Raw genomic sequence first — 26290 nt, forward strand, 5'->3', positions numbered from 1 at the left:
AAGAAAGGGAATATGAGGAAGTGAAGGAACAAAGATCTCCCAATAATGAAAGTAATGTGAGATTCAATTAGCTTAAAGGGGAGTAACACCTTTCTTTCATTCAGTTCAACAGAACTGCAGTTTTAAGATTCACGTGTGTGACTGGAATTCTGATGCATCTGCAGAACATGTTTCCTGGGTTTCTGTGAAAGAATTACAAGATCGTGTCTTAAAATCTGTTCTTCTGAAAGATAGAAGCAATGACAGCAATGGTAATAAAAATGAATTAAATACACATTTGTCAGCTGATCTGAAACCTGTGGTAATCATTTATATATATATAAAGAAGAACCTTCATGAATATAGAATCAAAAACTGCAGATAAAGATAAGAAATTTCAATGAAAGGAACATATTCAGAGTATGAGATATGATAGTCAAGGCTCCCCCTTGTTCAGCTTCCAATTTTTGTTTCGTCATTGGTCAATTGTAATTAATTTTTATTATACTTCCTCTTGTTGTCTTTGAAAGGTACTTTACCTTTACCCTGCCCTCCAGTGAAGCTTGGCAGCAGGTGGTATGAATTCTGAGCAGGGATGCTCACATAGTTGAGTACCCTTTCCTTAAATTCTTATCCCATTCCTAGGTTGCAACTTCTGTTACTCTTTCCAGCTGGAGAGGAATCTAGGGAGACCCTCTGCTCTTTAGAAGAGCTGCAGCAGTGACTGCCCAGCCTTGGCTGTGAAAAGGATATGTGAGTGAGTTTGCTTTCCATCCATGTTGCTTGCAGATCCATTGTAGGGAATTGTCTTGGCCCCAGGCCAAATCCTTTGTGTGGGATTCTTCTCCCTTCCTCCTTAGGTTCATAGTGTAGTGTTGTTGAAGGCTTGTTGAAGACGGGAGGGCCTAAACGTGGAGAGAGAAGTGAATTAGCCTCCTGTTATTTGCTTCCTTCACTTGTGTCCATGATCTCTATATTTTTAGGAGCTAATATGTTTTTGTATGCTTATCTAGAAAGTAGCTTCTGTACTGTCAGGCGCTGGTGGTGGTTGCTCGTGAGTAACCAGGCAGGACTCCGACCTGTCTTTTACAGGTTTTATTGGTGCAAACTATGTACAGTGCAGGGGGACGCAGGTGGCGCTGTGGGTTAAAGCCCCAGCGCCTAGGACTTGCCGATCGAAAGGTCGGCGGTTCGAATCCCTGCGGCGGGGTGCGCTCCCGCTGCTCGGTCCCAGCGCCTGCCAACCTAGCAGTTCGAAAGCACCTCCGGGTGCAAGTAGATAAATAGGGACCGCTTACCAGCGGGAAGGTAAACGGCGTTTCCGTGTGCAGCTCTGGCTCGCCAGAGCAGCGATGTCACGCTGGCCACGTGACCCGGAAGTGTCTCCGGACAGCGCTGGCCCCTGGCCTCTTAAGTGAGATGGGCGCACAACCCCAGAGTCTGTCAAGACTGGCCCGTACGGGCAGGGGTACCTTTACCTTTATGTACAGTGCAGAAACCCAAAGTTCATGTCTGTCTCAGTCACTTGCAGATTCCGGGAGTGCCCCTTTCCGGTTTCTCCCCCAGCATAAGAACTTGGACACCCCAAATCTCCACCTCCCCTCCTTACGTTTCAAACCTCTGCACAAGCAGGGCAACGGAAGCAGCGTGTTTGCCTCCTGGCCGGCTGGGCTAGGTGAGGCGCTTTTGCTCTCAGAGGCATCTTCGAGCCTTCCCTTCACTCGGCTATCCCCTTCCCCCCTGCTCCAATGGAGGTGTGGCTTTCTCCACTGCCGGACGAGGAGCTGCTTCTCAGAAGCTTCAGAGGCTCTCGGTATTCCCCTGCCTCCCTCCCCCATTCCGATGGCAGTCCCCTGACAGGTAAAGGTAAAGGGACCCCTGACCATTAGGTCCATTCGTGACTGACTCTGGGGTTGCGGTGCTCATCTCACTTTATTGGCCAAGGGAGCCGACGTACAGCTTCTGGGTCATGTGGCCAGCGTGACTAAGCCGCTTCTGGCGAACCAGAGCAGCACACGGAAACGCCGTTTACCTTCCCGCTGGAGCGGTACCTATTTATCTACTTGCACTTTGACGTGCTTTCGAACTGCTAGGTTGGCAGGAGCAAGGACTGAGCAACAGGAGCTCACCCCGTCATGGGGATTTGAACTGCCGACCTTCTGATTGGCAAGTCCTAGGCTCTGTGGTTTAACCCACAGTGCCACCCATGTCCCCTGACAGGTACCATTATTAAAATAAACAGAACTACGTTTGAAGACTCACAGCAGATCGCTAGAACATATTCTTGGCACAGAGAAGATCCTATACTCTTATCTGTGGTTTCTCTGTCACCGTCAGTCAGAGTAGGCAATGCTGAGCTATTCAGATTCAACTGTCACATTTAGTGTAGGGCAGCTTTATATGTTCATATATAGTTCAGTGTTTCATCTTAAAATAACTGCTGAAGCACTTTAAGGTCAGAAAAGTATAAGATGCATAGAAACATCATAATTTCTGGAATGTACCCCAAGGTTTCAGTTGGTTCAGTCTCACTCATGATAGCTCAGGCACCAAGTATTTCTTTTCCTTCTATTTATTCTGAGGATAAATGGATAGCAGAGATCAGCTTTATAGCTCAAGCACAAAAAACAAAACAAAAACCTCTCAATGTCACGTACCACTCTCAAAAGCGGCTTGCTGAGGTTGAGATTTGCAAAGAAAATGTTTTCTTTTCTAATTTTGTTCAAGCCCCCTCCCACATAGATAGTGAGCATAAAATTAAATCACGATGGCAACTGGACAACAGTATTCATGAAACAAAATTGATTATAGAATATTTGTGAGTCTTTTAATGTACTCATACATATAATAAACTTCTCTTCCTGACCTTGACTGATATTTTTCTAGCTGTGTGATTTCTATTTTCTGTGTTATTAAACTCTTGAGTTTTATGGCACTTGCGCTAGTTGGAACTTTATTGAAATGGATGAGCTTTGCATCAAAGGAGTCCTTGGACTAAAGAACAGAATGCCGGCCGCTTGTTTAATTGTCCTAACGTTAAAAGATCTATTACCTGTTTGTTTATAGCATTTTCGGTATTGTTGTTTTCCTGCTGTTATAATTGGTATCTTTACTGGATTTTTCTTTCCTATTAGCTGTTTGCAAATATAGTGGACAATTATAGAGTTTCAGAATAAGCACATCATTTTAGCAACATATAGAATTATGTAGTAAAAATCTTAATCACCCAACAGAGAGTATCTTCTGGTTTAGTGTTGTATTTAGCAAATATTTTCTTCCCTTTGCACTGTAAAAACATAAACAAAAAACAAAGCCCAGCTATTTAAGATTATTCGACCGTTGCAGATTAGACTGCATTCCCCAAATCTAAGTTGGTGAAATATAGACATTGTTTTTTCTGCCTTCTCCATAAGTGATTAGATTAAACTCACTGCTCATTGATAGTTGAGAACATGTAACATGAGTTGGTATGAAAATTAGAAATGTTTAATTCCTTGCATCTGAATGTACAACCTTAGAGCAAAACTGTATCAAACACAAGCCACTTTAGGGCGTTGCTTTAAAATCCGAAAGTGTAACAAATGAATAAATGTATTTCTATTTACCAGTGGAAGTCTATGCAGCATTTTCACATGGCTGTACAGGACGCTGATATTGAAATTTGTCCATAGCCCTCTTCACACATCTCCCTCTATGTGATTTTAATCATATGAAGGGAAATAGCTAAACCATGCCACTGTCCCCATCTCTCCCAGCCTATCCCACAGTCTATGCCAGGGGTTGCTTACCTGACACCTGCAAGTGCAGTAACATCCACCAGTGCTTCTTATGGCACTCATGAATTGTCTCAGTAAATAAATATCCTCTCAAATATCTGCGGTGCATGCTTGCTGTTCCTGCTCAGTTCCTGTTTACACTGGCTTGACTTACCCTACATTAAACAAGGCCCCTTAAACATGCACACATTTCATTGGGTGCCAGGATTTGACAATAATGTCAAAAAATACCCAATTAATGCAGATTACATAATATTAATGACAAATGTTTCTGGGAGCTGTTTCATTGATTATTTATTACATTTTGATCCCACCTTTCATCTAAGTGAGTTTAGGGCAGTGTACATGACTCCCTGTGAAATAGATTATGTTGAAAGGAGGTAAAAATTACCCTACATTTCAATACTATAAATATAACAAGATTACTTAAACAAAAATAACAAGGGAGTTTCATAGTTTCACCTTAGTCCTTTTCCATGATGTTTCTCACAGTCCCTCATAATGCTTCCAAAGACAAAGAGTGGGATAATCAACCAGTCTTTACTAGCCAATACAAATATTTGTTTATATTCAGTGGAGGTTAGCATAAGCCCTGGTTTGCAGGATTTGAGAAGATTCTCTCTTTGCCTCCTTTTAAATGAACAGATTCCCTAATCCAGTACATCTAATCATGAATCTCTTCACATGGAAAGTTCTGAGAAGCACTCATGTGAAAATCATTTTGGGGCAAAAGGTATTTCCATAAGCCTAGGGAATTCCCAAGTGATAAGGCAAATCCATGTTCCGAACCCCTTACGTTCACCCACTGTAGGGACCTCTCACCATGTGGAAGCATTTCTCAGTGGCCGCCTGAGTGCTGCAACATGTTAAGTGCTCTGTTGTGAGTACACCTACAAAATCTGGCTCATGTTATCTTGCCTAGAATGTTACCCTTTGGACATGCAAGGTGGGTTATCATAGCATTCATTCATCAAAGACTGACCTGTAAACTTAGTCCTTTTAAAGTGGTAATTATTGCCAAGGGAAAGTTTACTGACAGCTCCAAAATGAGATGCAAGGTCCTGTGCCTAGTGAGCTTCAAGGATATAGCCGTCTCAAAGCATAACTCTCTAACAAGGGCTTTTGATACACAGATGCATACAAATGAGTGAGATTAGAAAAACTGCTTGAATAAAATCTAATCTTTTTTCCTAGATACAGTCTTTGAGCTATTTGATCTCAAGTTTCTAAAAAAGGAAATTGAAATAGTGCCGGGCCGGGGCTGGGGTCCCTATTAATACCCATGCCATATTAATGTCAACCTACCGGTATGCCCTGAGTGCAGAGGAACTTACTACTATCATTGAATATTTGTGTTTATTCAGGAACCACTATTTTGTCTTAGGCTGCAGTCTTGTGCACATTTACCTGGGATTAAGGTATCCGGAACTCAATAGGACTGACTTCTGAATACACATACAAAGAATTGCGCTGTTAATTTGTTGCTGTGCATAGTCTTTGCTAGACAATGCAATTATCTGTTTATATCCACTGAAGCTGGTGTTAAGATCAGAGTAAAAAGGTAAAGAGACCCCTGACTGTTGAGTCCAGTCACAGATGACTCTGGGGTTGCGGCGCTCATCTCGCTTTACTGGCCGAAGGAGCAGGCGTTTGTCCGCAGACAGCTTCTGGGTCATGTGGCCAGCATGACTAAGCTGCTTCTGGTGAACCAGAGCAGTGCCATCTAACTTATTTGCAGTACCTAAGAAAATTCTTTCCGTGCACAATGGTCAAACTACATATGGGGGCTTTAAGGGAAAATAGCAGCTGGGAGGGAGAGAGTGTTGGCAGGGAATTGGTGTAGAGCCCTAACCCAGATTGGGAGAACATTGTGCATCGGATCATAGCAACTGCCTTTCCTTCCAATACAAATGGCCTCCCCCCCCCCCAATAACCTAACATGTAGTTCAGCCTTTAAAGAACTCTCATTCTAAGAGCCTCATTTTAAATGTAATGGATCAGCTGATCTGTTACCGTGATCGTATCTTTTTTTCTACCATGGGAATATTCATGACAGCAATATTATACACCAGCATGGATGGCAACTCGTAATCATTTAGCCTGAGGTCTCATATTGCAATGTGTTGCAATCACACAATGGGAAGTTAATATCTAGAAGCCAGTCTGCATGGTGAGAATAATTTTACTGCACCCCTGCTTTCCCCATTTTTATTTGGTAGCAGGTATATGGTAAAAGTACCCTTGCTATATTGCCAGATATTAAAAATAAGCAGATTCCCATACATATGGACATGGACAATAGTGTTATGAGTTCATGGGTGCTAGACATTTCTAAATTCCTGGAGTCAGTAAGTGTTAGAATTTAATCAGACCCAAGTGTACTAGACATTTCTAATCCCCTGGAATCTGCAAGTGTCAAAAGCGGATTAAACCAGGATAAATTTCCTAAGTGAGGTGATAGTCTGGGAGATGAGCCATTAAGAAAACAGAGGATGAAAGGGGCTTGGGTGAGACAGCAAATGAGTCGGGCCTCTTCCTCAACAGATAAAGCTGGACTTTAGAGAGTTAGGTGTTATGTGACTGAGAAACAAAGCAGCAGAGTGTGATGTTTGATGTCAGTTTGGATCCAAGGTCATGCCTATGGCAGAAGCAACACTCTCTTGGGGTGTTGGTGCTAGGAACCCCTCCATCGTAGGCTCAGGTTGTATATTTGTTCAAATAAATCATATATCATAAAGACAACACAGTCTTCACTGTGGCTCATTTCCAAAAGGAAACATGGACCCCCGGGTAAGCGCCTGAAATCCCTGGACTATTTCACTTCTCAGAGACTGGGGTGATGCACAACAATATGTTGAACGCTAATATAGGGCATGGTCAGTTGTAGCCTCCCAATATTTTCTTTTGTACAATGTTCTGAATCACATGTTGGTGTGGTGCTAGTGGCCCTGGTTCTACAACCTGGGCAGTAGGCAAAGGGTAGCCTTGTGCCCTACTTTACAGAGGACAGCCCACTATTTGAAGAGTGGTTTGTAATTTAGCATATGGAAACCTGTGGCCTCTCTTTTGGGGGGGCTGGTACTGCATGATTGGCCACCCTAAATTGTCATGAAGGAAAAAGAGAGAAATATGCAACACAGAGAGCCTGTGGTTTACACAAGAACAACCACTCCTGGAGCTTGAGCCCTAATAATGAGAAACTAACTCAAAATTCATATCAACAAACTATGAATCTCCAGTAGCAGGAAGCTGTGAAAATGTTCCCATTCTGACACTGTAGATAAGAAGAGCCCTGAACTTCTGTTTGAACCAGGGTTAAGTGAAGAAGAGGTCAGCGAGCCACATGATCAAAAATGCCAGAAAGCCAGGGATACTACAGTCTTAAAATTTTCCTGCCTTGCCAATCAACTCAAATTAGCATCACCAGCCGGTGTACTTTAGTGCCAAGGTCAAATTAAATGACTTGATGCACAGCAGATCAGCAGGAAAAAGAGAAATGCCTGACCTCATTTTAGAATTTGCCATTGCCCCATTTGGCTACAGGGCCATCTTTTCTGTTTGATAGAAATTGTTCGGAGAACAAGCTCTATATTTCCCATCCATAATGATATTCACAGAAGCCGAAGGGTGAAGTGTTAGAAGATTTTAACTATCAGCTTCTGAAAATAGCCAGATAGTCCAATGATTCAAGAATAAGAAGTGATCATATATTTTTAAAAGAACAGATGTCTGCTCTTTTTATTTCAGGTAGTTAAAGGAGAATATGAAGGACACAAGTCATTCTCTTAGGCCTCCATAGAAATGCTGTTATCGGGAGCAAAAGGTCAAAAAGATCTGAAATTACAGCTTTAGCTGTAAACTCATGTGCTTCTGCAACTTGGTTGCACAATATGCCTTGCTATGAAACTACTGCAGGGGCTTACACTGATTAGATCTCACCTCCTTTGGTACTTTCTTCAGAAAAAACAGCTTTTTAAAAGCTGAAAACATTTTATTTTGATAATATTTCTTTATATTTCCAGTATAAATCATATGTGGAAACTCATAGAGAATGGAAGCAGATTGCTCCGTATTAGGAGGGTGGAAGGACCTGAGGACTTCTTCAAATGAAAGCTACAATGGAAACAACACAGTGGCCGCTGGGCAGACGCGATGCCTGTATAGTATTAAGTCTATGGCGGTGGTGGCTAATATGTGGCCCTCCCATTGTTGCTGAATGGCAATTCCAATTATCCTTGATCATTGGTTGTACTGTCTGGTGTTCTACACTAGCGACATCTGGAAAGTCACACTTTAGCCATCTCTGGACCATGGCTGCCAGGATTTTTTCTGGTCTGATTTCAAAGTTGCTGCTGGTGTTTAAAGCCATAAATGGCTTGAGACCTCGATACTTGAGGTAGTACCATTCCTCACATACTCATACCTAAGCATTAAAATCTCTTGGGGGGGGGGCTCTCATCTGTGTTCCACCTTTAGTAGGGCATACATGTGGAGATGCTGGAGAAGGCCTTATCTGCTGTAGCACCCTGGCTGTGAAATAGCTTCATTTTGGCACCAAGCATTTTGGCAGCATGAACTACAGTTGCATTTGAGCTAACTATGTTGATTCCAACTGCTGAGCAATGGATGTTATGTTGGCTATAATTATTAATGAGTATTGATTTTTGTGGTCTTGTGTTGTCATTTTATGGATTGTAAGCCATCTCTGAGATCATTTGATATAAGGTACTGTAGATTAGAAATAAGGTTACTATAAATTGTTATCATTGTTATCATCATCATTGTTATCATCAATTTTTGAAGAACTAATGGAGAGATTCTTTCTCAGGACGCTATAAGTGGGTCCACACATCATATGAAAGCCCAACTCTGAATGGCTCAATGTGTCATTGCTTTGGTGAAAACTGCCATATTTGGTTTCATTACACCATGGTGGATAACAGCGTTCTCAAAGCAGTACTTTATACTGATGCGGTAAGTAAATAGTTGTGGATATAATTCAGTTTCAGACAGAAAAACAGACTTCCTCTCTTGCAGCACATGCCCAATCTCCCTTCCTTTTTCATCCAGTTCTCCAGGAACAGGAACGAAGCTTTTATAGAAACTACTGAATAGTAGCACATTGTTTTTAAAAAGTTCTTTGTGCATTTTCAGTAGGAAGGTATAATATACTAAACTCCAGAAGAAAAGCTGGAAGAATGGAACATGTCTGCAGAAACAAACACTTTTTAAAAATAGGATTAATTGTTTTTGCAGGCTTTACTGTTGTGTTTCCCCGAATGATTACATACATTCTTTTCAAAATGGAAAAAACAAAAACACAACTAGTAGTAGGGAAAGGGTATTTGGGGGTTTTTAAAAATACAATTTCTTAATTTTACAGACCTGTACATTCACCAAAGCGTATATCATATATTTAACATCAACTTCCTTTCCCCTCCCCTTTAATAGTTCGTTTTAGTTACCCTTTTCCACTGCATATTCTAATCAATCTGTATTCTTTCCTTTTTCAGTTTTGTCTCTATACTGCTGAATTTACTCTAATCCTGCTAATGCCTTAATTTGTTTACAATAGTTTTTTCTAATATTCTACAAATCTTTTCCAATTTTCCTTAAAAACTCTTTCTTCCTAACCTCTTATTCTACTAAGTTAATTTAGCCATTTTCTGCATATTTTATCAATTTCCACCAGGGAAAGGATATTTGTAGTCAGGACATAGATCTTATCCTTCTCCAGAAGAATCGAAAGAGAGGCTATGAAGAATACATTTGTCTACCGCCTTCCTGCATTGCTTTTGTAGTAGCTTCACAAAGGAGCTGATAGCACACCATGCCATTTACTATACAGATCTTTCACACTGTATAGAGTACCTGCACATCATTGTCAGCTACTGTGAAGAATGATTCACAGGGACAGAGCACTAACCCAGAAAACAGGAGATGGACATTTCAATCCCATGCCCGGGGGGGGGGGGGGGGACTGTAGAATTCAGGCAAACTTGGGAGAGACTGAAACTCCTTGGTAAATATCTGATTTACCTGTAAAAGATCTTTAGTTCAATCCTTGCACTTCCAGGCAGGACTGGAAAAGGTTCCTGTCTGAAATCATAGAGAGCTGCTGGCACTCAGTGTAGACAATACAGAAGTAGATGGAATGTTGATCTGACTTGATACAGGGCACTTTCCTTTGTTCTAATGAATATGTGGCACTAGTATGGAGGCTCACCATGTGATGCAGAAAATCCATGTCGCAGGTGATGTTACTTTCCCCTTGCAGAAGACCCACCATATGGATTTCCCTCCCAGGAACTTGCATGTGGGGCTGTAACATGTAAATTGGCTCACAGAGTCAAAAGAAATCTGTGAATTCTATGGCATGGAGAGAAAGTGGTAGAAAAAGAGTAAATGATAGAAAAAAGCTCACCAGCTAAATTATGCCTGTATGTTCAAAGGCAAAAAAGCACCATGGTTTTTTCTTCTTCTTCTTTAGCTAGAAGAAAGGGTTTGCAAGTCAGGAGTTAGGAGTTTCATTTCCACAGACAAACAAACAAAGCAAAAACAAATTAAGTGCTGTATGCCAGCAAGTCACATATGCTCAATGTATCCTGTGGCCTCAAAAGAATTCTATTAAAATTATTTTCTTCTTCTCCAAGTACTTAACCAAAATCATAGGTCAATTAGGCACAATTTTTGTAAATAAAGTAGGGAAGAGATTAAAAGACTTGGCACAGAGATTAAATCAATTAACTGAATTAGGCATTGATATACATACTCAAATATAATTTTGACAGCATACATTATCAGATCTCAGACCTTTCTTTGCAGCAGCCTATTTACACTTTTTATGATTCAGGCATTATACTCTTTTCCCAGTCAAAATACAATTGCCTTGTGGGTTCAGCTCGAGTTGCTATTAGCATTTATCCGCTATCCACCCTGTTTCTTGCTGCCCTGCATTCAAGGTTGCTGTTGTTGTTTTAAGATCAAAATCTTGAGGTTAGGGGAATTAATGTAACCCCACAACCTATGGCACAGAGTTCTTGATGACAAATGAACCTTCAAAAAAGCAGCCAAAAATTGAGCCACAAAGGTACCAGGAACATTTTTTGAGGATGGAAACCAATGGAGCTGATGAACTGTAGGGCAGTGCTCAGAACATAGTGACATCTAGATGATCTATTACCAAATTACTTACTTTTTCTTCCTAGAAGGAGTGGAAAGTGTTTTCCAAGCCTTTGTGATGGGAACGGAGACAAAATTAGGCTTTCTGACCTGGAGGTATTATAACAAAGCAGGGGAGTTTTCACCTCTTGAATGGGGTTGAGCTTGACCCTTTCTGACTACTGAATAGCTTCATTCCACCCAATTAATTTTTTCTAGAGTTTATGTGAAATGCGAAGTCACATTCCTAAGGATTTAGTCTATATACCACACAAACTAGCACCATCCTTTGCTGCCTTAAGAGCAGCAAAGCCTTGAAAACTGTGGCAGGGCTGATTTTTCAACCTGCAAATGAAACTTAAGAGAACAGTGACAAATTGAAGTAGCTGACAGGGCACAAAGAGAACTTGTTCTTTTCCATTCCATACTGGCAGCAATGCCACCAAGTAATGTGCAATATAATAAGACTTCTGCTTTTTGAACTGTCAGAAACTTTGACCCAAGAGCTTCGGAGTCCTGAGACTAAGACCTAGCCCAGTGTGCCTTAGCATAATGGGCAATATCATTAGGCCCCAGAGAACATTTCCATTGTAGAAGAGAATTGGTGTGTACACCACCATCTTGTGATTGACAGGGAATCTGAGCCCTCTGGATAGGCCAGGGCTGATATCATAGGAACCTTGCCCAGTGCCTTTTTTCTCTTGTACTTTATGTTCCAACTTAAGACACCAGCTCAGGAGACCGTATAGAATTATATATGTTGTTGTTGTTGTTTAGTCGTGTCTGACTCTTCGTGACCCCATGGACCAGAGCACGCCAGGCACTCCTGTCTTCTTCCACTGCCTCTCGTAGTTGGTCAGGCTCATGTTGGTAGCTTCGAGAACACTGTCCAACCATCTCGTCCTCTGTCGTCCCCTTCTTCTTGTGCCCTCCATCTTTCCCAACATCAGGGTCTTTTCCAGGGAGTCTTCTCTTCTCATGAGGTGGCCAAAGTACTGGAGCCTCAGCTTCACGATCTGTCCTTCCAGTGAGCACTCAGGGCTGATTTCCTTAAGAATGGATACGTTTGATCTTCTTGCAGTCCATGGGATTCTCAAGAGTCTCCTCCAGCACCATAATTCAAAAGCATCAATTATATATAACCTATGGCATATCATGGTCCTGCCAAGAAACTCTCAGGTTTAGATATTTCTTTCCATGATCTATGCAACTTCTTAGCCTCTTGTCTCATGCAACCCTGTACTGAAATCACATCTTATAAGATCCATATTTCTTCACCCTGGCCTGGAAGGAGGCACAGCTAGAACTGCTCTGGCTATTTTTGCTTCCATGGTCTTAGCTTCTTTTTGACCTATACAAAAGAAAAGCTTAGGGCTTGTGTTTGGGGCACACGATTTGGTATAAGGCACAGGAAAAGAGATACTTCATCTCCTGGAAGTAAGTCACATTGAATTCAATGGGGCATACTTCTGAGTAGAAATTCATAAGATTGTGCTGTTTTCTAAACAAAGTTTCATGAGCATTGGCAGAGTAGATTCCCATTAACCTTTTGTCTCATGTGGGGGAACCACCCCACATTTGTCTTTTTGTCTGCCTTGTAACTTTCCATTGCAGTTTATTTTACATTTACATAGATATCTCCTGATAATTGCTCAATTATTGTGCCTAATTACTGCAAATGCCTTGTCTTCCCTGGAGTCCATGCAATCAGAGCAGTAAACACAGCAACGGAGTATAGAAAGCCGTGTTTCTCCAGGCAGCAGTGACAGCCTGATTATGGTTCAGAAAGTTCGGCTAAGCCAGCCTTTCCCAAACTGCTGCCTTCCTGATGTTTTGGGCAAAACATCCACCAGCCCCATTCAGCATGACTATGGTCAGAGATGATGGGGGTTGGAGTTCAACACATCTAGAGGGCATCAGACTGGGGGAAGGCTGAACTTAAGTGGTTTGACAGAAGCCATAGATGAAATGGATGCACATTTATAAATATGTATGTAAATTTATGTAAATATATGTGTCTTATTCCTGTCAGGATGAACAAGTGGTATTGTGGAGAGCCAGTGCAACAACTAACAATGAGTGGGTGAAAGCAGAAATACAGATACCAACAGATGTTAAAAAAACCAAGGTAAGAGAAAAAACATTTAAGCATCCCCACTTTGAAATTTGATCCCAGTGATCCTAGGGGTGCTGCTGAATATATGGAGAATTCCATGTTCTAGGATTTTTCTTCTATGAACTAACGCATGCTTGCAGCTGGAAGAATGTATTTCATGTAAGAGAACAGGAAATAGTTCTTTGGTCTACAACTTCCTTTTCAAGCACCTCAAGCAGTGGTGCAGCTAGGGCTGGACCTTGGCACCAAAGTCCGGGGCCTCCCAGCCCAAGGGAGCCCCAAATGAGTACAAAGAGAATGTCCAATTGTGGAAGAAACAGCCAAGAGACCCCACATCAGCACTCAGGCTGGCATGGGCATGCACTGGGCCTTATGCTGGTCTCCCTGCCATCTAATAATAATAATTATTATTATTCCCCAACCACTCTGGGTGGCTTTCAACCAAATATTAAAATACAGTAATACATCAAACATTAAAAGCTTTCCTAAACAGGGCTGCCTTCAGATGTAGGTAGTTGTTGTTCTCTTTGACATCTGGTGGGAGGGCATTCCACAGGGCAGGCGCCAGTACTGAGAAGGCCCTCTGCCTGGTTCCCTGTAATTTGGCTTCTCGCAGTGAGGGAACCGCCAGAACGCCCTCAGCCTTCTTTTTAGAAACAAACAAACAGATTCCCCTGTTTTATAGCTGGGGTGGCTGTACATGGACAGGTAATCATTATTTTCAATAAATATTAATTATAAGTACTATAATGTATTATAATAATAAATAAATAAATAAAAAATGTTTACCTGCCAAGATATTATCCTTTTATACAGCAAAACAGTGCTTATTCCCAAGTCAATATGTTTAGCATCAGGGCAGCAGAAGCAAACCCCATTTTCCCCCTGTAGTCCTGATGTAAGCAAGTTTGAACTAAGAAACTAAATATGCTCAGTGTATTTCTAAAAATAAAATAAAATAAGGGTTGGTAAACATCTTGGTTTTTTTGCATATCAGGAATCTAGAAGCAGTTGTTAAGCATGGAATGGCAGAAGGAGAATAAGGAAAAGTTTGATGGTGTGTGCCACACAACTGCAGTAATACACAAGTCTGTCCAGAGGGGGGCCCATTGCAACCACTAAGTCCACATTCTAAAATGATCTGCCCGTACCACTGACTCTAAAGTTTCCACCAAGTATTTGATGACTAGGCTGCAGGTTTCAGGAAAGAGGCAGGGAGCAGAACATGCATAGGACCTGACAATCCAGTCCATATCATTGGCCAGACCTCACACAGAAGCCTGAGACAAATTCTGCCCATGGGGCACTGGGGACCTTCTTAACATGCCAGGAACAAAACGGCTGCCCCACAAGAAACTAACTTTGTGTTGCAGTAAGCCTGCTACCATATCCAACTTAAAACTCTTCAGTCTTGTGTACTTCTTAAATGTTTTATTCCATCTTTTCTCCAATAAGCTCTGGTATATATGACATACTGGTAGATGATTATCCCCCTTTATTTCCCCTCGGCACCCCGTGAGGTAGGTTTGGCCAAGAGATAGTGACTGGCGCCAAGACCACTCAGTGAATTCCATGCTCAGTGGGGATTTGAATCCTGTTATCTCTGTCCTTCTTTAACACTCTAACCACCATCCTGGTCTGGCTCTCGCTCCCATAGCCTACCAAGTATAGAAATCACCTGGAGTGTAACAAGAAGTGGACCTGCCAGCAGCAGCTCCAATTTATTTCACCTTTAAATTCAGCCAGCCAGTTGCTGCTAGGTGAGTGAGCCAGTGCTGTTGCAGGATTAAGCTTTCCATTAAAAGGGCAGAATGGAATTTCAGAAACTATGGGCACACCTTGCATTTAAAAACATGCTGCAGGAAAATTACCTCCTGGCAATTTCCTGCGTCAAATCAATTTCCAGCATAACAAAACCGGATTACTTTGTTTGTAATTCCTCACTTCCTTCCAACTTATTTTTTAATAGTACTTTTTACTGAGTATATTGTACAGTACAATGTTCCTTCCTACTTTTCATCCAGTTGTGAAATTCATGCCTTATTTGAATCCTAAAAGGAGCATTATTTACAAACAATATGGTTTTTTGCGCATGCATATATATATATATATATATATATATATATATATATATATATTCTGAAATTGATTGAGCAACTGCATTAACTGAACTGCTTAGGAGATAGACTAGTCTGTGCATTGTGGATATAGAGTTCAGAGAATAAAAGCAATGAAATATCTGACCCTGTCAAATACCATCCTTGATTCCCTTTTCTTTTCTTTTCTTTTCTTTTCTTTTCTTTTCTTTTTAAAAGTGTTTTCCTCCTCTCTCCCCATAAGAGTTGCCAGATGGCAATTAGGAGACCCTGTCAGCTACTTTAAATATTCTAAGGCAGCAGGAGAATGTATAACATGTGGTTTGCAATATCATTTCCCCATTGGTGTCTCAATGTAGGGACAGAGAAGAAATTTGATTCTATCAAATTCACAGTTTTTTAAACAATATGCAAATAGAAACACATCTATCTTTCAAAATTTGCACTATTCTGAATGTGGTAATACAGATTGCCAACCAAGCAGCATTTTTTTAGTAAAGGTAAAGGTACCCTTGACCATTAGGTCCAGTCGTGACCGACTCTGGGGTTGCGGCGCTCATCTCGCTTTATTGGCCGAGGGAGCCAGCATACAGCTTCTGGGTCATGTGGCCAGCATGACTAAGCTGCTTCTGGCGAACCAGAGCAGCACACGGAAACGCCGTTTACCTTCCCTGCCAGGGCAGTACCTATTTATCTACTTGCACTTTGACATGCTTTTGAACTGCTAGGTTGGCAGGAGCTGGGACTAAACAACAGGAGTTCACCCCGTTGCGGGGATTTGAACCACTGACCTTCTGATCACCAAGTCCTAGGCTCTGTGGTTTAACCCACAGCGCCACCCGTGTCCCTGTCAGCATTTCTTAAAAAATGCATAAATTAGGGAAAGTGTGCATACAAATGAAGGTGTTGGTGAAAATAACATCCAAAAATGCATTATATTAGGGGAAATTGCTTGCAGAAATGTGTACATTAGTACTACATATAAAATGTGTTTATTAGGAGAAATTCACACTAAAATGCAAGTGGATTTTCATGAGGATATTGCTTATAATCACAAATTGTTGCAACATGTGAAAAACCGACTATAAGGTTGGAAAAATGAGAAACTGAGAGAACTGAAATGGACAGATCCTTCTACTAATCTGTTGTCCTTGCCCAGCCTATCTTCTGTGGGTTGAACCAGATCCTTGCAAGTGATGAGGGATGTCAAAGCTGACTGGTGAAGGCATGCCAGTATGCACCAATGCTGACTTCATTGTACTGGGCAGTGCAATGGGGCAGTCCTCAAAACCAATAATTTCAGTTGTGAACCATTAAAAATAAAATCAGGAAGCAGCATTGGCTGTAAAGGGCAACCAACAGTGCTTACCTACAGTGGTACTTCTGGTTAAGAACTTAATTCATTCCGGAGGTCTGTTCTTAACCTGAAACTGTTCTTAACCTGAGGTACCACTTTAGCTAATGGGGCCTCCCGCTGCCGCACGATTTCTGTTCTCATCCTGAAGTAAATTTCTTAACCCGAGGTACTACTCCCGGGTTAGCGGAGTCTGTAACTTGAAGTGTTTGTAACCCAAAGTGTCTGTAACCTGAGGTACCACTGTATTTGGATAGTACTTGAGCTGGGATCTGCTCTGCAATTCACCTCAGTGTACTGTGACTTACTCTGGCCCTGTTGACACAATTATAACTAAGGAAGGTAAAGTACCTTATTTCACATTTGTAGGGGTTAAAGGCCTATAGGAAGGCTCTGACTGAATTTTAGCAGGGAAGCAAAATGGATTATATACTGATCTCTTGTGAGCTTTCCAAAGAAGGAGATTTGTAAAGATAGGAAATCTGAGTACTTACCTCTCCATCCCTGCGAATGGCTTTGGTGTGTGTTAACTTGTCCTTTCTTTTTGCACCAGCTGTCATTCAGTTTGCTGTAATATTGAATATATTTCAACAGTTCATCATTTTAAAGGGCTCTTGAATTGATCCGCTTGTGTATATTACACAAGTGGAAATTATGTTAGAAAATGGAGTTACATGAGCTTGTTTGGCCTTTACGAAAGTGCAACCAAATCAATATATGCGTGTTTACCTGGAAGTTAGTCCCAGCGACTTCATGTGGATTTGTTCCTCATAAGCAGTCAACAATCTTAACAACTTTTAATTGAGCATTGATTGGAGCCCCTATGTGCATTATACACATGAATGGGCATCATCTGCAGAAAGATGCTTCAGGGCTTCCCCTGGCCCTGAGCTCATCCAGCTTTTTCTGGCTCAATATCTGACACCTGGGCAATAGGCATGGATATCCGCAGGGAAAACCCTATATGGATAGACCTTTAGGTGTTAGGCTTTCAATGAGAACTATAATTTTCCAGGATTGGGATTCCAGCTCATGTGGAAGGCACACAAATATTCATGCCTAATACATACACATTAGATAAGTGGCAAGGGGAAGCCAACAGACCACAGGAGCAGTCATGCAGCCCCATAGCCCCTTCATGTAATTCATGCATGAAGATGGCTTAGATTTCACATAGAAAGAATTTATACCCAATCCAATTGGTTAACTGAAGCATAGGCTTGTTTCATATAGTATGCAAGCTATGGCATATACCACACATGTCCTATATCATGTACATACACTTTTACCATTATTATGTAATGTTAGCACACTGTCCTTTAACGGCTTGTGTGGATGCGCTGCTAGCATGCTCATGTTGCACAAAATTGGGCCTGTGTGAATAGAAAGTGCATTAAATGTGGTGCATGAGTAATGACTTTATCTGTGGCTCATGTCCTACATTAATCAGGATGTTAAAAGAGGTTGCATGAAACACTGAGCAAATACATTAACCATGCTAATACCTCAGTTTCCATTTGTTCCTCTTTCCATTGAAATAATTTGGTAAATATAAAATAGTAACCATTCTTGCAGCTTCTTTTAGAAGGAACAGTCGAAAGCAACACGAGCACCATCTGCCTGCATCACTTTCATTTTGTGGGAAACCCGACATCAGAATTGCCAGAGGTTTGTTCTTCTGAACGATTTGCTTGTGCCAATGGCCAATGGATTGACAGTAGTTTGGCCTGCGATTACCACCTGGACTGTTTGGATGGAAGTGATGAAGATCCAGCAGCTTGTGGTAAGTTAAATCACCTGTTCCAAAGATGGTACAGTGCCAAAAGGACTAGTGAAAGCATTTACACTACAGAAAGGAATATTAGAAACAAACTATAATTTAGCAATAACCAGACTTTCCCTGAGTTTGAATGTAACAGGAAACTCTGGTAATAGTTTAGTGTTACATCTGAATAAGACCAATGCATATTCAAGCCTAAACTAGTAAATTGAATACAAGAACATTTCAGTGTTTTAGAACCACTGTTGGGCTAATCCCTTACTATACAGATAAAGGTACCCCTGCCCGTATGGGCCAGTCGTGACCGACTCTAGGGTTGCGTGCTCATCTCACTCAAGAGGCTGGGAGCTGGCGCCGTCCGAGGACACTTCCAGGTCACATGGCCAGCGTGACGAAGCTGCAACTGGCGAGCCAGCACCAGTGCAGCACACGGAAACACCGTTTACCTTCCCGCTATAAAGCAGTACCTATTTATCTACCTGCACTTAGGGGTGCTTTCGAACTGCTAGGTGGGCAGGAGCTGGGACCGAACGATGGGCGCTCACCCCACCGCGGGGATTCGAACTGCCGACCTTACAATCGGCAAGTCCTAGGCACTGAGGTTTTACCCACAGCGCCACCCGTGTCCCTAGCCTGACTGCAATTACGATCTAACTGCTTTTCAGGTGTCACTCCTGGTTGTTTTATATTGAAAAAAGTATGGTTTTACAGCACTCATAAGGGCCTTTTTGTGATACGTGCCAACTGAGATTAATTAGGAAACTTATGCCCTACTTTTAATCTTCAGTTTAAGATCTTCATATTGAATAAAGACTTCTGTGTTAAATTTATTGCAGCAGTTGGCAATAGATGTCTTAAAGTCTTCACATAGTTTTCGCTTTAAATAAACTTTTTGGATTTGAATGTGAAACCCCAATACTGTAGTTGCTTTATTAAGACAGATTAATTTAGATAATAATGCAATAACATTTTTGTATCAGTTTCCCACCCACCCCCTTGACTCTATTTGTGTTTCTGTTTTCAATAGCAAATTACACTCTCTGTGACTTTGAGTCTGACCTTTGCAAATGGAAGACACTGAACACAAAGGATGTACAGTGGAAGATAATGAAAGCACAAACTTCTGGGGATTCCCTCCTTCCTGGAACAGATCATACAACTAGCAGCAATAAGGGTGAGTCATGCTACAGCATTTTTCTGAGCTTTCAAGCACATTGTATGTATATATGTATGTATTAACCTTCAAATATGCAGTCTTGGGGTCCAAGTTACTTTGTATTTCCAGTGGCTTAAACATAAACAGTATGCTTTTAAATGCATATATTGGCAAAAAATGCACATTTAAATATGCAATTTGAGAGGATGTTTTAAAAATTCAGATTAATACAGGAATCAAACAGGACAGAATTATAGGTAAAACCCCGTGAAAGTAATGTGAACCAGAAATAAGACACATTCACTCATCCCTACTGTTGCTGTCACTGACTGATTTGCCATTAGGCACTGCCCAATGTGCTAATTATTACCAGCTCTAAGGTTAGTTCTTCTTTCACTGGGTAAAGGCAGACAGCTATTTGGGTCATGTAGAATGATAGCAGTCAATCCTAAATTCCCCTTAATCAATGAAATTTAGGTCCACCTAATCACAGAACCATAGCACTGGAAAGGACTCTGGTGTTCCATAATATTGGTCATTTTGGTATACCATTTATAGGTAAGATGTAGATTTCTGTGGAAGCTTGCCAGCTGGTTTTTGTTTTTGTTTTTAGTAGAACAGTACCATTGTCATCTAAAATGCTCCGTTCTAAAAACTCTCAAAGATGTTATCTCCTACATAGTGCATATCTGTAGTCGCTCAAATCCAAAGGCTGATAGTTTGACAGTCCTGATTAGATATTTAATTAAGTTTCCCTCCTCCCACTAGCACAAATAACAATGTCAAGCCTGTGGGCTTCTTGAGAAAAAATACAGTTCATGCTTTGGGCTTCCATGATCTGTAAGACTGCTAACATGCTTTAAAAGTACTAGCCTCTGCTGGCAGGTTGATGAGAGAAACTGAATAACATACATAATAGATGATTCAATGTGGTTGAGAACAGATAATGTCCAAGTTGAGATGATTATATCTCACTATAATAGACTGAGATATGAATAAGCTTTTTGCCCATGCATGCAGCCTCTTCACTCCTTCCTTTGCAGCATGTGCAATCAAACCAGGAATCAAACCTGTTTAATCATAGTTCTCTGTTTAATTTGAACCGGGAGCTTCTAGAGCAAGCCACAATATCCAACCAACTTTAAACCATGGTTTAATCTTCTGGCTTGTTCTGAAGCTGATAACTAGTTACTTGGTTGGAATGAAATGGGAAACTACAATTAGTTAGAACAGGGTGGTTCTTCCCAAAGCCGGGTAAACGAAATGCTGGGCTTTGGGAAGGAGGTGTGCAGGGCTCTCACAGGGTCCTAGAATTCCTTCCCAAAGCCTAGTTAGCACTTTCCCAGCTTTGGGAAGGAGGTGGGTGTGCTAAGGCACCCTGCCAGAGCCTCATGCCTCCTTACCAAAGCCTGACACCTCATCTTTTATAAATAAATGAATGATCATTTTTCGTGGAATGTTTTCCTTTTTATCGCAGAGCATTTAGTGTGTGTGACACACATACAAATGGCATGCATGTACAATTAGCTGCACATACAGCTAATTCAATGTATATGGGTAATTGCCGCTGGCGCCCGTCTGTTTCGGGAGACAATGGAGGAGTGTGCCGTTGGGGGTGAAGTCAAACGCTTGGAAGGTTGCAGTGCCTACTGTGGTTGCAAAAGCTGATACAGGAGACACATGTTTTGTTGCAGTTGGGGCAGATGAAGGCATCCAGTTGCGCTGCTATAGATGGAAATGCCGTGGTGCATACATGGCATACAAATCCTTTATCCGTGCAAATTATCATGTAGTGCTTCAATAAGGAAGAATAGCAGAACATGGGTGCCCATTTTTGGGCAACGGTTCCACACGATTTGAATAACTTTAAATTATTCTTTTTAAAGACAATTTTCTATTAATGGCAGGCATTAAATCTCTCTAACACATTCAAGACCAAGTAGCACTGGTCTCATGTAGCTTTAAATTTGCAGTTCTCTTACAAGTGAAATAATTGAACCAAAATAATGTGCTATGGTCTAGTCAATTTCAGCACCACATGGGACCAAGAGAAACAGTTGTAAATGAGGGGGAAAGGCATTTTCATTACAATGAGTTTCATCTCTTCCTCCTGATAACTTTCAAAGTTATCAAGCTATTGTTGCTTGTTCAGGACCAGAGCTTCATTAGCAGTATATATGCACTAGAATTTGCTTTGTTTGCTCAATTTAATTGATCGTCTGTGCACTACATTAATTCCAAACATAGTTTGCAGCACTGTATAGGGCAATGGAAACATACTTTTGTCTTCCCAGATGAGACCTTATGTACTCTGCTGTTTTCTAGCTCTGAAAACAAGCCTTGTGCTAATAGTGGTAGATGGGTGAAAAGGGAGCAGAGGGGCCTTCAGCATCAATCAGCGTTTGAGCAATAAACGCCAGAGTGATCTCTTTGAGTAGTGCCAGTGGAAGAAGAGTACTTCGGGCAAAGCAATTAATCACTCCATGACTCAGCATGTAATGTCTCTTTCGTTGGTTTAAAATCTAATGGCCAAAATAGATGAGATATCAGGGGATCCATGATTAGCTCTCATGCCTTTTATTTAAAGTTAAAAAGCAGTCCTACAGGGTGGTGGTGGAGGGGGTGGGTAAAAGTCTGATAGGAACAGTGGTGCTGGAAAGGATGAGAGGGTTAATAGCCCAAGAGTCAGCCTCTGAAGTTTACTGAGAATTTACAAAACTTACTATGACTGGGTACAAATATAATAAACAACAAGAACTTAAGAACCTAAGAAGAACCGTGCTGGATCAGACCAAAGGCATCTAGTTCAACATTCTGCTCTTACAGTGGTCAACTAGATGTCTATGGGAAACCTGCAAGCAGAAACTGAATGCAGTGTTCTGTTGTTTCATACATGAGCCTTGAGTTTGTGTGTTGTCCCTCCTCACTCCTGGTGTGGCCGTGAGGAAGAGATCTGAAATTTCAGCTTCCAATTTAATCTAACTACAGTTAGCATTGTTTTTACCTCTAAACTGTGGCTAATCATAATTATGATTTATTGAAACAAGGAAGCTTCATAAACTATAGTTTGAAGTTGGCCTGTTTCAGTAAACTATAGTTGAGATCAGAAACGGCGGGGGGGGGGGATTCAATTCAGTTCGCACTTTGTGAAATGTTATCTGAAACAAAAAAGGGTTCTCCTGTTAAATTTGCACTTCTTCCAATCTTGCAGTTCTCTAGCCAAGCGATGTAAATAAAAATATGTATATTAAAGTGTGTGTAAAAATGCATAGAATGGTGAAAATGATATACATAAAAGCATTATACTGGGGGAAATTGCCTTGCATGTGTGTGCATTAGGCAAAATTCTATACAAAAATGCATGTATTTGGAGAAATTCACACAGAAATGATGATGAATTTTCACAGGTTCTTAAAGCAAAATACAAACTGATGTGGCAGTTTCGCCAATACCTAGATAAGAGTAACCAGTTTGTCCGCATTCAGACATAATACTTAACTGTTGTTCATTAAAAATGGAAGCAAAAACTTCTGATCTTCCATGCCAGAGGAGAGGGGAGGATGAAGTACATGAGCCAGAAACACACCTAGGCTTGTATGCATAGGACATAATTTATTATTAGGTCTGAATAAGACCATATCAACAAGGCTTGAAGAAGAATGTCCCCAAGAAGTGCATTAAAGGTTCATGTCATTTATGTTTTCAGGCAATGAATGTTCCTAACAACCTCCCTATTTTATATTTCAGGAACCTTTATTTATGTGACTGGCTCACCGGAGGCAAACACCAAGCCTATAATTTCTCACCTCAGCAGCCCAGTCTTTACAAAAGTCTCCAGTGATGCTCTGTGTTGCCAGGTAACTTGGTGATATTTCCTTGCCATCCTTTGCATAAGCAGTTTTTGTCTTCCTGTTTAGCCAACCGAATTAGACCATATGTTGCTTTGTGGTTGGGGATAGGAACTTATACACCAACAACACCTGGAGGGCCAAGCCCAGTCCTGGCCCAATCCACCCCAACAGCAGCCTGCAAGATGCCCTTGGGCAGGGTCAACACCAAATTTCAGGGGGTCTTTGGCATGGTATAACAAATGCCCTCACCCCACTGTCAATGTCCCTGCCAGTGCCCCTGCTGACACTGGAACTCACCCACCCCACCACTGGAGAGCCCCTTGTGTTCCCCATCTTCCTCTTTGCTACTGGCCCCTTCCCTGTCCCCCCCACCACTGCAAGAGGCACTGGCAGCTTCTCTGCCAGCTCTTGACTCTAAGAAAAGGCCAAATAAAGGTGGTTCTTCAGAACCAGGCATTCTGAGGAACCTCAAAGTTTTCTAAGTATTTGACAATAACAAATTAAAAGCCCAGTCGGTTTTGGAGGGGAGACTGGAGGATGCTTGCAGGTCAGTTACATTAGATTTGTGATTAAAGGGTACATGGAAAGATACTGTGCATTCATAGTTGATTGTTTTGTGATCTATTGAAGGGGTTCATAATTTCATTTTAAAAATCCTTCCAACAGATGAGATTTTGGTATCAATTGTCCCAGGATTCCCAGCTGAGTGTCTTTCTTCGAACTGCTGTTGATGGGAATTTGCAAAGCTTACATAACTCAAAGCCTTTCAAGAGCACAATGCAGTGGACAAAAGCAAATGTACTTATAAGAAATATAACTGGCGATGAAATTATAGGACCTTTTCAGGTAAGCCCCATACCCGCACCAAGGTACAAGTGTACGCAAGTAGTTATTTGCTGCTGGTATTCCTCATTGCAAAATAACTTTAAAACTTTAACAATAACAATGTAGTTGGCTGGATCCAGATTAAGTCAGTTGTCCTAGTCACAACTAATCTGTTCCATTGATCTAAGTGGGACTTAAATTCAACTAACTTGATATGGATCCAACCCAATACATTACTTCAGTTGAAATTAAAAAATAAAGGAAAATGCTGCTAAATAGTATGGCACATGTTAATATGTATCTAATATTGGTTTAGAAACAATTGCAGAATGTTAAGAATTTCGCATTTCTAGAGATCATATTTATCCTAGTAGATATTGCTAAGTAGCATTTAGAGAAGGACTTGCCTCAGGAGCCTTTATGATTTCTATACACTCATTCAGAGGCCAAACCCTTTCAGAGCTAGTCAGACTCTGTAGGAAAGTAGGAGGAAGAGCTTTCCAATGTTGTTGATATTCAGTTATATAAAATTTTTAAAATGATGTGACATTAAAATGAGAGCCAGTGTGGTGTAGTGGTTAAGAGTGGTTAAGAGTCTCGTAATCTGGGGAACCGGGTTCGCGTCTCCGCTCCTCCACATGCAGCTGCTGGGTGATCTTGGGCCAGTCACACTTCTTTGAAGTCTCTCAGCCCCACTCACCTCACAGAGTGTTTGTTGTGGGGGAGGAAGGGAAAGGAGAATGTTAGCCGCTTTGAGACTCCTGAAGGGGAGTGAAAGGCGGGATATCAAATCCAAACTCTTCTTCTTCTTCTTTTCTTACAAGGTTTGAAAAATATTTTATTTTTGGTATGAGTGAGACTTTCCACATACTTTGACTGAAATTTGGTAGGGCTGCCAAAGGCTAGATAAGGTTCATATCAGGAGTAGGATCATCCTGATGTTGCTGGATCATCCCTGACCCTTCTGGCTGTGGCTAATGGGAGCTGGAGTCCAACAGGAGGACCATGGGTTCCCCATCCTAGTCTATGTGAAACTGATCCTTTCAGGCACATTAATCATGCACAGCCTTTTTAGTAACTTCATTTATGGTGTTTCACTTGCAGTGTTGTCACCATTTTTTGGTCCCTGCAATATCCCAGTACTTGGCAAATATGATGTTATATCTAAACTAACAACATAAGTAGGAATAGACAAGCTCCCAACATCTCAATTCAGACTGGGCTGAATTGGACTTTTTTGACAGACAGAGAGAGAGAGAGAGAGAGAGAGAGAGAGAGAGAGAGAGAGAAGGCCTGGTGCATTCTAGACGCTTTCTTCCCTGGTTGGCCTCCGCTGCAGCGTATCTTCCCTACCTTCAGTTTTCCTATGTCACCTTGCAACTTCCTCCCTTTCCCTAACAGTGTGCAAAGGTGGGCATAAATGGCAGCTCTGTTGCTTAGGTTACCAGAGCCTTACCAATAGGAAGTTGTTGAAGCCAAGATTTATTGAATTGTACTTGGCTATGGCTTCTGACTCAAAGGCTTTTCCCACTCAGCCACTCCTTAGCTGCATTCCTTTGTGTAGGTTAGTTTTTTCCTAGTCTGAGGAGCAGAGAGTTGAGCAGCATAGGAGAGCAGGCGCCAATGCAGGCCTTTAGGCCTTCCCACTCCTATCTAGGGGGTGTTATGCCCTGTTCACAGTGCCCCAAGTTGCCATACATGTGTGTTAATAACTTGGCAGCTTCCCCACCAGTGACAATTATGGTATTGTCACTGATTGGCAATGTTTCTCTAGCCAAATTCTTAAAATGACATATGAATTCCTCAGAACACGTCACTGTCGTTCTTCCCTTCCACCCCAACTCTCTGTGATTCTAATGTGGAGTCTGCTGTTGAGCTAATGTACCATAAAAAGCACCCTTACTGCACAAGCCCACTTCGCTTCATCCTGGACACCATAAATATTTATAGCGCAAGAGAGGCTTCTGTTTTAAGCATTGTTCTTCAGTCATATTTCACTTCTATGAGGCCCTTAAGCAAACAGCTATTTCTCAACAGCGCAACGCATAGCCCTCCAGTGACCCCCACAATAAAATGTGGCTCTATTTGTTAGCTGTCAGCCATTATGTGTTTACACAAAATATCGCAACAGATATTATTTCTCATTGTGAAAATGCCTTGTTGGCTTCGGTGGGGATGGCAAAAATGAATTAATGG

The 26290-nt window shown here is 41.4% G+C and overlaps 1 protein-coding gene and 1 long non-coding RNA gene across 4 annotated transcripts in view; both read left to right on the forward strand.

Moving 5' to 3' along the window:
* Positions 1-26290, forward strand: part of MALRD1 (MAM and LDL receptor class A domain containing 1) — a gene marked incomplete at its 5' end in the record, with an annotated part of 228456 nt that overhangs the window by 21965 nt on the left and 180201 nt on the right. For 2 of the 3 annotated variants that reach the window (XM_081931395.1, XM_081931396.1), the window contains 7 exons: positions 105-251; positions 8584-8729; positions 12949-13044; positions 18058-18265; positions 19290-19436; positions 23166-23275; positions 23936-24115. In XM_081931395.1, the coding sequence (XP_081787521.1) occupies positions 105-251; positions 8584-8729; positions 12949-13044; positions 18058-18265; positions 19290-19436; positions 23166-23275; positions 23936-24115 (1034 nt within the window). The remainder of the gene's footprint in view (positions 1-104; positions 252-8583; positions 8730-12948; positions 13045-18057; positions 18266-19289; positions 19437-23165; positions 23276-23935; positions 24116-26290) is intronic. The other variant, XM_081931397.1, reaches the window with a different exon arrangement.
* Positions 547-3484, forward strand: LOC309353476. The gene is made up of 3 exons (XR_014161891.1): positions 547-1112; positions 1485-1839; positions 2200-3484. It is a non-coding gene; the product is annotated as an uncharacterized lncRNA (long non-coding RNA).

The sequence above is a fragment of the Podarcis melisellensis genome (assembly GCF_964234715.1).
Source record: "Podarcis melisellensis genome assembly, chromosome: 12".
Lineage (NCBI taxonomy): Eukaryota > Metazoa > Chordata > Lepidosauria > Squamata > Lacertidae > Podarcis > Podarcis melisellensis.